The sequence below is a fragment of the Anomaloglossus baeobatrachus genome, chromosome 7, assembly GCF_048569485.1.
Source record: "Anomaloglossus baeobatrachus isolate aAnoBae1 chromosome 7, aAnoBae1.hap1, whole genome shotgun sequence".
In the NCBI taxonomy this organism is placed as follows: Eukaryota; Metazoa; Chordata; class Amphibia; order Anura; family Aromobatidae; genus Anomaloglossus; species Anomaloglossus baeobatrachus.
The window spans coordinates 288,153,541-288,166,122 of NC_134359.1; the positions used below are offsets into that span (position 1 = coordinate 288,153,541).

Consider the following 12,582-nt stretch of genomic DNA (forward strand, 5'->3'; position numbering starts at 1 on the left):
TATTGAAAAGTCAGGATAGGGAGTATGATTTGACACAATAACAAGTTATGCCTATCGGGGATTTCAGCCTTACCCATTACGGTCCCATGGTTTCTGTTGATTTTTATTTTTTTAAAAAATTAGTTTTGTTTTACTAAATAGTATCTAAGTATACTTGTATTGAAAAGTCAGGATAGTGAATAAGATTTGACACAATAACAAGTTATGCCTATTGGGGGTTCCAGACTCATTATGGTCCCACAGTTTCTATTGATTTTTATTTTTTTTTAAAGTTAGTTTTGTTGATTTACTAAATATTATCTAAGTATACTTGTATTGAAAAGTCAGGATTAGAGTTGAACTAGTACCTAACTATTCGTATTCGCTATACTCATAAAGAGTACTGTCTACTACTCACGAATTCATTCTGAATAGTGTGTGAAATACAAGTCAATGGGAATACACACAAAGGAAAGAGTAACCCGAATGCCGTACTATTCGTGTAAGTAGCAAAGAGTGTGGAATTCGAGTTACTAGTTACATCGCGAATATTCTCCATTGACTTGCATTGTACATGCTATTCAGAACAAATACATGAGTAGTAGACAGTACTCGTTATGAGTATAGCTAACCTCACCCACTATGATCCCACAGCTGTTATTGATTTTTATTTTTTTTTAAAAAGTTAGTTTTGTTGATTTACTGAGTAGTACCTAAGTATACTTGTATTGAAAAGTCAGGATAGTGAATATGATTTGACACAATAACAAGTTATGCCTATTGGGGGTTCCAGATGCACCCATTACGGTCCCACAAATCAGAGCAAAAATATAATTGGATTTATTGAGATGTCTAATTCTGTTTAATTTTTTTCTTTGGAGAATAATGTATTAATTCATGAACTTTCTAAATCCCTAAGTCAAAGATTTTAATGTTTCATCATATTATAATGCAAATAATAGATTTTGGTTGCTGTTTAATGATAGTTAAATGCTAGAACTCACCATTTCTGCTTAGCTGGGATTCTTCTAAGTTCTTTTACTACGCAACTGATATTGTTCTTTTAAGTAGTCTGTGATCACATTAGATTTGTCCCTTAGGGTGGTAGTGCCTATGCACTATTATAATGTATATCAGGTGTCACAACTAAAGGCAGAAGTCTATGTGAAGAAGGGACATGTTGAGTATGAACATGTATGACCCATCATTTGTTCCAGTTGTTACAAATATGCCCTTTAAACCACATCGCAGTACCAAAAAGAAAATTGCTCTCCTTTGGGGACTTTCAGGTACATTTCTATGCTTCTCCATCAAATAGACACCTATTATGATGTTAGCATTGTGCTCTGTGGCTTCAGATCTCCTTTCAAGCCATTTTTATTTTCAATGGTTTATTCCCTTAGGTGGGTTCTTTCTTCATGATAAACTTGTGCCTGGTTGTGATAGCAACACAGTTTTCAGAAACGAAACAGCGGGAGAATCAGTTAATGCAAGAGCAACGGGCTCGTTACCTCTCCAACGACAGCACAATCGCCAGCTTCTCCGAGCCGGGAAGTTGCTACGAGGAGTTACTAAAGTACATCTGTCACATCTTTAGGAAAGTCAAGAGGCGGACGCTAAGACTATATAATAATTGGCAGAACAAACGGAGGAAAAAAGTCAACCCCAACAGTACAATGAATGGACAGGGCCGGGGCCGCAAGTGCAAACGAAGAATCACTTCCATCCATCATCTTATTCATCACCACCACCATCACCATTATCACATCACCAATGGTAGTCCTCGTGGACCCAGGTCTAGTCCTGAGATATGTGACGTAGAGATGAAGATCATGAAGCCAAAAAGTCAACTTCGGCTTCTTCCTCCATCTCCTGGTCATCAAAACACTTCACCCAATAGTGAGTCCGTCCATAGCATCTACCACGCGGATTGCCACTTTGAGGGACACCAGTTGAAATCCTGTAAGTCTTCCAATGCTTCCTCAAACACCAAACTGGATGTTGGGCTTAACCACACCAACATGAACTATCCCACCATCCTGCCTTCCCCCGCCAGCAAAACCAGTCCTGCAACCTTGCCAAAAGGGAAACGAAGTGGCAGTAATCCAGTCAGCTTGGTGAACAGCCCGGTCAGTTTGAATGCCGAGTCCTATGGAAAGATCCATCATCTGGTGGGAGAACATGGTAAGGAACATCTTTTACGTTCAGTAGTCAAAAGTGAGATATCTTCCAATTGTTTTATAATGTCTTAAAATGTCTGATAGATGCAGGTCATACCTCTGGGACATCTAACCAATCTCAAGATTTGGGGGCTTCCCATCAGGTGATGGTGGTCTGCTTTTCCTCACCTCTTTTCCTTCTCTGTTGGAGAGGAGGACACTCATTTTTCCATGACTTTTTTCAATTCAAGTCATGGAAAGAGCAGTCTTGGAGAAAGTGAATGGAGAGAGTTGGGCACATGTGCAACTACCTCCCTTCATCTTCTGCCCATCGACTATAAATGCCCGATAGATGTTGGTCCCACCATTGAGCCTTTCACCTGTCGTCAGTATTGAGGTCCATTGACCCAGTGGCATAACTTGAGTTCGATGGGCCCTGGTGAAAAATTTGGACCTGGGCCCCCCATATTGGTCAGATGTATGTATACATTTAGCATTTTAAATCCTATAAAGACACCCAAGTTTCCCCCCCTCATTATAAAGTAATGTCCCTCACCCTGTTCTAATGTCCCCCATCCTGGGCTCCTTCCTCGTAAATATGGCTCCCATCCTGGAATATATGCCCCCCATCTTGGCATGTCCCCCATCCTAGTACATATATTCCCCATTCTAGCCCACGTCCTAGTGTATATATAACCCCATCCTGGTAAAAATTTTCCCATCCTGGTATATACAGTTAGGTCCAGAAATCTTTGGACAGTGGCACAATTTTCGCGAGTTGGGCTCTGCATTCCACCACATTGGATTTGAAATGAAACCTCTACAACAGAATTCAAGTGCAGATTGTAACGTTTAATTTGAAGGTTTGAACAAAAATATCTGATAGAAATTGTAGGAATTGTCACATTTCTTTACAAACACTCCACATTTTAGGAGGTCAAAAGTAATTGGACAAATAAACCAAACCCAAACAAAATATTTTTATTTTCAATATTTTGTTGCGAATCCTTTGGAGGCAATCACTGCCTTAAGTCTGGAACCCATGGACATCACCAAACGCTGGGTTTCCTCCTTCTTAATGCTTTGCCAGGCCTTTACAGCCGCAGCCTTCAGGTCTTGCTTGTTTGTGGGTCTTTCCGTCTTAAGTCTGGATTTGAGCAAGTGAAATGCATGCTCAATTGGGTTAAGATCTGGTGATTGACTTGGCCATTGCAGAATGTTCCACTTTTTTGCACTCATGAACTCCTGGGTAGCTTTGGCTGTATGCTTGGGGTCATTGTCCATCTGTACTATGAAGCGCCGTCCGATCAACTTTGCGGCATTTGGCTGAATCTGGGCTGAAAGTATATCCCGGTACACTTCAGAATTCATCCGGCTACTCTTGTCTGCTGTTATGTCATCAATAAACACAAGTGACCCAGTGCCATTGAAAGCCATGCATGCCCATGCCATCACGTTGCCTCCACCATGTTTTACAGAGGATGTGGTGTGCCTTGGATCATGTGCCGTTCCCTTTCTTCTCCAAACTTTTTTCTTCCCATCATTCTGGTACAGGTTGATCTTTGTCTCATCTGTCCATAGAATACTTTTCCAGAACTGAGCTGGCTTCATGAGGTGTTTTTCAGCAAATGTAACTCTGGCCTGTCTATTTTTGGAATTGATGAATGGTTTGCATCTAGATGTGAACCCTTTGTATTTACTTTCATGGAGTCTTCTCTTTACTGTTGACTTAGAGACAGATACACCTACTTCACTGAGAGTGTTCTGGACTTCAGTTGATGTTGTGAACGGGTTCTTCTTCACCAAAGAAAGTATGCGGCGATCATCCACCACTGTTGTCATCCGTGGACGCCCAGGCCTTTTTGAGTTCTCAAGCTCACCAGTCAATTCCTTTTTTCTCAGAATGTACCCGACTGTTGATTTTGCTACTCCAAGCATGTCTGCTATCTCTCTGATGGATTTTTTCTTTTTTTTCAGCCTCAGGATGTTCTGCTTCACCTCAATTGAGAGTTCCTTAGACCGCATGTTGTCTGGTCACAGCAACAGCTTCCAAATGCAAAACCACACACCTGTAATCAACCCCAGACCTTTTAACTACTTAATTGATTACAGGTTAATGAGGGAGACGCCTTCAGAGTTAATTGCAGCCCTTAGAGTTCCTTGTCCAATTACTTTTGGTCCCTTTAAAAGAGGAGGCTATGCATTACAGAGCTATGATTCCTAAACCCTTTCTCCGATTTGGATGTGAAAACTCTCATATTGCAGCTGGGAGTGTGCACTTTCAGCCCATATTATATATAGAATTGTATTTCTGAACATGTTTTTGTAAACAGCTAAAATAACAAAACTTGTGTCACTGTCCAAATATTTCTGGACCTAACTGTATGTCACCATCCTGGCATATATGTCCCTATCCTGTTCCCCTCCTAGTATATACTGTCCCCCTCCTGGTATCTACTGTCCCCCTTTTGGCATATACTGTTCCTTCCTGGGGCACTCCTGCTTTATACTCTCCCCCTGCTAGGCCCATCCTGGTATATATGCCCTCATCCTGGTATGCTCCCCATCCTAGTACATATGTTCCCCATTCTAGCCCACATCCTGGTGTATAGATAACCTGATCCTGGTAAAAATGTCCCCATCCTGGTATATATGTCACCCTCCTGGTATATATGTTCCCATCCTGGGCCCCTCCTGGTATTTACTGTCCCCCTCTTGCTATATACTGTCCCTTCCTGGGGCCCTTCTGCTTTATACTCTCCCCCTGCTGGGCCCCTCCTGGTATATACTGCCCCTTTTCTGGTATCTACTGTCCCCCTCCTGGTATATATGTCCCCATCCTGGTAAATGTCTACCGCAAAAAAACAACACCATTGTACTCACCGTCCCTGGCTCCCATGTCACACAGCGTCCTCCTATGTAGCCAGTGCACAGTGGCCGGCAGCTTTCATTGGTGTCGGTGCTATTGTAACGCATGACATCATTGCCTTGCACCGCCCTCAGTCACTGGGAGACAGATGAAAGCTGCCGGCTAAAGTTTGGCCGGCGGCGTGTATCGCAGTGCAGGGACCCAGCGGCTCTCTGCACTGTGATGCATTTCAGCTGGATGTGCAGCCTCGGATGCACATCCAGCTGAAGCAGGGGATGGGGCCCCTTGCACTCCCAGGCCCGGTTGCGATCCCTGCGATCTCAATCGTTCTGCCCCTCTCCTGATAGATGAGATATCTGCAGGCCACTATATCTTGGTAGAGAAGTAATGGAGAAGCGGTCACTTTCCATTTACTTGTATGGGAGATGGGAGTGGACCAGTCCTTTAAGAGTTACCGTAGGGGATTACATAACCAGTGCAGCTTTGCCCGTTGCCCAGCGCACGGGCCGATCGTCAGTACATTAAGTATTCACGCCGGATCCTTGACTTGGCTGAGGGTGATGTGACTTATATAATAATGGCTGAAGGTAATAATCACAGTTGTGAATAACTCATTACTCTGCCCCGCAGCCGAGTGGAAGGAAATCACGAGCAATGGCTTCATAGCATGGGAACATAAACACTTAAGTATAATTGCATACATTTGCACTACATAAATAGCTGCGTGGTGATCTGGAGAGAAACGGCTCCATTAAAGAGAGACTAATGTCTAATCCGGGCGTTCTGCTGCAGAGCGCGCGGCTCCTTCCTCCTCTAGGCCAGCAGTGAGGACGGCTTGTTCTCCGCTGCTCGTCACTCCCACCGGGCTGTCACCACTTGCCATTTACAAAACCCTGTTAACATCATTGCAACATTTACAGCAGCCTCTGGGGTGCCCCTCGTTTGTGAAAATAGCCGGCACTTGCCATCACGATGAGGTGACGGTGACCTATAGTCTGGCCGCTGACGCCACTTTGTTTTACCGATCGGTGAGTTTCTCAGCACCAGGATTCCCAATCATCACATCTTCTGACGTGTGTGACATTTATTAGCGACCCTTTAGGATAAGGTAGTAAGTGCTACCTAAAAGTGGTATTACCAAGATACATGATAAGATTCTGTCTGCAGCCACCACTAGGGGGAGCTCCCTGTATACAGAGATACATGATAAGATCCTGTCTGCAGCCACCACTAGGGGGAGCTCCCTGTATACAGAGATACATGATAAGATCCTGTCTGCAGCCACCACTAGGGGGAGCTCCCTGTATACAGAGATACATGATAAGATCCTGTCTGCAGCCACCACTAGGGGGAGCTCCCTGTATACAGAGATACATGATAAGATCCTGTCTGCAGCCACCACTAGGGGGAGCTCCCTGTATACAGAGATACATAATAAGATCCTGTCTGCAGCCACCACTAGGGGGAGCTCCCTGTATACAGAGATACATGATAAGATCCTGTCTACAGCAACCACTAGGGGGAGCTCCCTGTACACAGAGATATATGTTAAGATTCTGTGTGCAGCCACCACTAGGGGGAGCTCCCTGTATACAGAGATACATGATAAGATCCTGTCTGCAGCCACCACTAGGGGGAGCTCCCTGTATACAGAGATACATGATAAGATCCTGTCTGCAGCCACCACTAGGGGGAGCTCCCTGTATACAGAGATACATGATAAGATTCTGTCTGCAGCCACCACTAGGGGGAGCTTCCTGTATACAGAGATACATGATAAGATCCTGTCTGCAGCCACCACTAGGGGGAGCACCCTGTATACAGAGATACATGATAAGATCCTGTCTGCAGCCACCACTAGGGGGAGCTCCCTGTATACAGAGATATATGATAAGATCCTGTCTACAGTCACCACTAGGGGGAGCTCCCTGTATACAGAGATACATGATAAGATCCTGTCTGCAGCCACCACTAGGGGGAGCTCCCTGTATACAGAGATACATGATAAGATTCTGTCTGCAGCCACCACTAGGGGGAGCTCCCTGTATACAGGGATACATAAGATCCTGTCTGCAGCCACCACTAGGGGGAGCTCCCTGTATACAGAGATACGTGATTAAATTCTGTCTGCAGCCACCACTAGGGGGAGCTTCCTGTATACAGAGATACAGGATAAGATTCTGTCTGCAGCCACCACTAGGGGGAGCTCCCTGTATACAGAGATACATGATAAGATCCTGTCTGCAGTCACCACTAGGGGGAGCTCCCTGTATACAGAGATACATGATAAGATTCGTTCTGCAGCCACCACTAGGGGGAGCTCCCTGTATACAGAGATACATGATAAGATCCTGTCTGCAGCCACCACTAGAGGGAGCTTCCTGTATACAGATATACATAAGATCCTGTCTGCAGCCACCACTAGGGGGAGCTCCCTGTATACAGAGATACATGATGGGATTCAGTCTGCAGCCACCACTAGAGGGAGCTCCCTGTATACAGAGATACATGATAAGATCCTGTCTGCAGACACCACTAGGGGGAGCTCCCTGTATACAGAGATACATGATAAGATCCTGTCTGCTGTCACCACTAGGGGGAGTTCCCTGTATACAGAGATACATGATAAGATCCTGTCTGCAGTCACCACTAGGAGGAGCTCCCTGTATACAGAGATACATGATAAGATCCTGTCTGCAGCCACCACTAGGGGGAGCTCCCTGTATACAGAGATACATGATAAGATCTTGTCTGCAGCCACCACTAGGGGGATCTCCCTGTATACAGAGATACATGATAAGATTCTGTCTGCAGCCACCACTAGGGGGAGCTCCCTGTATACAGAGATACATAGGATCCTGTCTGCAGCCACCACTAGAGGGAGCTCCCTGTATACAGAGATACATGATAAGATCCTGTCTGCAGTCACCACTAGGGAGAGCTCCCTGTATACAGAGATACATGATAAGATCCTGTCTGCAGCCACCACTAGGGGGAGCACCCTGTATACAGAGATACATGATAAGATCCTGTCTGCAGCCACCACTAGGGGGAGCTCCCTGTATACAGAGATACATGATAAGATCCTGTCTGCAGCCACCACTAGGGGGATCTCCCTGTATACAGAGATACATGATAAGATTCTGTCTGCAGCCACCACTAGGGGGAGCTCCCTGTATACAGAGATACATGATAAGATCCTGTCTGCAGCCACCACTAGGGGGAGCTCCCTGTATACAGAGATACATGATAAGATTCTGTCTGCAGCCACCACTAGGGGGATCTCCCTGTATACAGAGGTACATGATAAGATTCTGTCTGCAGCCACCACTAGAGGGAGCTCCCTGTATACAGAGATACGTGATTAATTTCTGTCTGCAGCCACCACTAGAGGGAGCTCCCTGTATACAGAGATACATGATAAGATTCTGTCTGCAGCCACCACTAGAGGGAGCTCCCTGTATACAGAGATACATGATAAGATCCTGTCTGCAGCCACCACTAGGGGGATCTCCCTGTATACAGAGGTACATGATAAGATTCTGTCTGCAGCCACCACTAGAGGGAGCTCCCTGTATACAGAGATACGTGATTAATTTCTGTCTGCAGCCACCACTAGGGGGAGCTCCCTGTATACAGAGATACATGATAAGATTCTGTCTGCAGCCACCACTAGGGGGAGCTCCCTGTATTCAGAGATACATGATAAGATCCTGTCTGCAGCCACCACTAGGGGGAGCTCCCTGTATACAGAGATACATGATAAGATTCTGTCTGCAGCCACCACTAGGGGGAGCTCCCTGTATACAGAGATACATGATAAGATTCTGTCTGCAGCCACCACTAGAGGGAGCTCCCTGCATACTTGACTTTTATATACAAATAGGCATTAAGCTTATCAGGTCCCCCTAGTGGAGGATCCAGATATTTTTTTATCATGTAGCTTTATGCCTATGCAGGGCAGTTTGAGCTCTGTAAAAACAAAACCAAAGCCCTGACAGCTATAAAGATATATTATGAAATTCCTCTAAATGTCAGCAGTTTTTTTTTCCAATTGGTTATATAAAATGATCGCCTTGTTGCTTACACCACCTTGTCGAGATCAATTTATCCCAAGGCTCGGAAAATCGAAACGAGACAAATTTTCAAAATACTTTCCCATCGTATTCGGCTCGCCAGTGTTTATCTCCCAAACATTCCCTCGGGGACGGCACCTATAAGCCGATGTTCGCAGCTCTTCATTGACAGCACATATGTTTGGATGAAAGCTGCAGGCTGATTTGCATGTGTATGGTGAATTTAATGGAAGCCGCCGCTGTGTCAGCACTGCTGCTTTCCCCACAATGCTTACGGAAATGCTTACTTTCAGCAGGCGGCAATATTAAGCCTGTATATTAAGTGCGACTGCAATTTAGTCAAAGTTTCTTTTCCTCTTTTGATTCCACTTTCCAAAACCACATATGAAAAAATGTAGGAGCTTGATATCAACAGATCCCCTTTAAATGTGAGTGCCGTACCAGCCAGGGCCACAACCCGGCAAATAAGGGGCCAAAAAACAAACTGTGGGTGGCTTGTCCTCCAGCTGCTGCCCATCGCTCGATGTATGGTAGCTACAACTGTTCAGTGGGTAATGATGGGCGAACCGGGTTCCCAGCGTGGTGCCCTTTAGTTACAAAGTAATTTTACTAAATACGTTACATCTACTATATAAAGCTGAGTGTATGTGTGTGTACATATGTCTATGTATGTGTATGTATGTATTTGTGTACGTATGTTTATGTATGTGTGTGTACGTATGTCTATGTGTGTGTATGTATGTGTGTACGTATGTCTATGTATGTGTGTGTGTGTGTATGTGTGTACGTATGTCTATGTATGTGTGTGTGTGTGTATGTGTGTACGTATGTCTATGTATGTGTGTGTGTATGTTTGTGTATGTATGTCTATGTATGTGTGTGTGTACATATGTCTATGTATGTGTATGTATGTATGTGTGTACGTATGTCTATGTATGTGTGTGTACGTATGTCTATGTGTGTGTATGTATGTGTGTATGTATGTCTATGTATGTGTGTGTGTGTATGTGTGTACGTATGTCTATGTGTGTGTGTGTATGTGTGTGTACGTATGTCTATGTATGTGTGTGTGTGTGTGTACGTATGTCTATGTGTGTGTGTGTATGTGTGTGTACGTATGTCTATGTATGTGTATGTGTGTACGTATGTCTATGTGTGTGTGTGTATGTTTGTGTATGTATGTCTATGTATGTGTGTATGTATGTCTATGTAAGTGTGTCTATATGGGTATGTTTGTGTTTGTAATGTATGTATGTATGTGTGTGTGTGTGTGTGTGTGTGTGTGTATGTATGTATGTATGTATGTATGTATGTGTGTGTGTGTGTGTGTGTGTGTATGTATGTATGTATGTATGTATGTATGTGTGTATGTGTGTGTGTGTGTGTGTGTATGTATGTATGTCAGCTAAAGCAATCCGCACCGTCGCATTTACAATCACAAAGGTTTGAACAGCCGCCTCATGTGACTCAGGGAACGTCATAGACTATGTTTTGAGGGGAAAGTTTAACCCCGCGCTTTACAGATATTCGCCAAAAAACCTGATTACATTAAAGTCAATGGAGCTGGGAGCTACAGGTCATTAATAGGAGCTGTGATTGGTTGCTATAGGCAACGAAGGACAGTCATAGTATAGGAAGCTTATGTGTGAGGTGATATGGCATCGATGGAGAGACAGATAGAGACAGACAGAGATAGCGAGAGACTCAGAGAAAAACAGAGAGACAGATAAAGAGACAAACAGAGAGAAACTAAGAGACACAGAGAAACAAAGAGCGACTCAAAGAGAGACAAAGAGAAACAGAGAAAGAGACAAAAAGAGAGACACAGACAGAGAGAGACTCAGAGAAACACAGAGAGACAGAGAGACACAAATAGAGACAGAGAGAGACTCAGAGAAACAGAGACACAGAGAGAGACGCAGAGAGACAGACAGAGAGACAGAGAGACACACAGAGAGAGACACAGAGAGAGACACAGAGAGAGACACAGAGAGAGAGAGACACAGAGAGGCACAGAGAGAGGCACAGAGAGAGGCACAGAGAGAGACACAGAGAGAGACACAGAGAAAGACACAGAGAGAGACATAGAGAGACACAGAGAGAGACACACAGAGAGAGACACAGAGAGAAACAAAGAGGCACAGAGAGACAGAGAGAGACACAAAGAGACACAGAAAGACACAGATACATAGAGACGCAAAGAGACACAGAGAGAGACACAGAGAGAAACACAGAGAGAGACACAGAGAGGCACAGAGAGAGGCACAGAGAGAGGCACAGAGAGAGACACAGAGAGAGACACAGAGAGAGACAGAGAGAGACACAGAGAGAGACACACAGAGAGAGACACACAGAGAGAGACACAGAGAGAAACAGAGAGAAACAAAGAGGCACAGAGAGACAGAGAGAGACACAAAGAGACACAGAAAGACACAGATACATAGAGACGCAAAGAGACACAGAGAGAGACACAGAGAAAAACAGAGAGAGGCACAGAGAGAGGCACAGAGAGAGGCACAGAGAGAGACACAGAGAGAGACACAGAGAGGGACACAGAGAGGGACACAGAGACAAACAGAGAGAGACACAAAGAGACACAGAGAGACAGAGAGAGACACAGAGAGACAGAGAGACACAAATAGAGACAGAGAGACTCAGAGAAACAGAGAGAGACACAAAGAGACACAGACAGACACACAGAGAGACACAGAGAGAGACACATAGAGAGAGACGGAGAGAGACACAAAGAGACACAGAGAGAGACACAGAGAGAGATACACAGAGAGACACAGAGAGAGACAGAGAGAGACACAGAGAGACAGAGAGACACAAATAGAGACAGAGAGACTCAGAGAAACAGAGAGAGACACAAAGAGACACAGACAGACAGAGAGACACAGAGAGAGACACAGAGAGACACAGACCGACACAGAGAGAGACACAGAGAGAGAGAGACACAGAGAGACACAGAGAGTGAGACAGAGAGAGACACAAAGACACAGAGAGACACAGAGAGTGAGACAGAGAGAGACACAAAGACACAGAGAGACACAGAGAGTGAGACAGAGAGAGACACAAAGACACAGAGAGACACAGAGAGTGAGACAGAGAGAGACACAAAGACACAGAGAGACACAGAGAGTGAGACAGAGAGAGACACAAAGACACAGAGAGACACAGAGAGTGAGACAGAGAGAGACACAAAGACACAGAGAGACACAGAGAGAGACAGAGAGAGACACAGGGAGGCAGAAAGAGACACAGAGAAAGAGAGAGGTACAGAGAGAGACATACAGGTAGAGAGACAGAGACAGACAGAGACAGACATAAAGAGACAGACAGATGTGGAGAGTGGGAGACAGAGAAATACTTTGTCACTATCCCGGGCACCGCCGGGCACTACAACTAGTTAGAAATAAATTCCACATCTAGACCTGCTACAAATTATGCTACGGGTGTAACAGTCTGCTTAAAGGGATTTTCCACCTTATTTTTTTAT

The 12,582-nt window shown here is 44.7% G+C and overlaps 1 protein-coding gene across 3 annotated transcripts in view; it reads left to right on the top strand.

Annotated features, from left to right (window-relative positions):
• The window catches only part of CACNA1H (calcium voltage-gated channel subunit alpha1 H), a 300,253-nt gene that overhangs the window by 133,390 nt on the left and 154,281 nt on the right, over nt 1–12,582 (top strand). For all 3 annotated transcript variants that reach the window (XM_075318332.1, XM_075318334.1, XM_075318333.1), the window contains one exon: nt 1,383–2,163. In XM_075318332.1, coding sequence (XP_075174447.1) covers nt 1,383–2,163 — 781 coding nt within the window. The remainder of the gene's footprint in view (nt 1–1,382; nt 2,164–12,582) is intronic.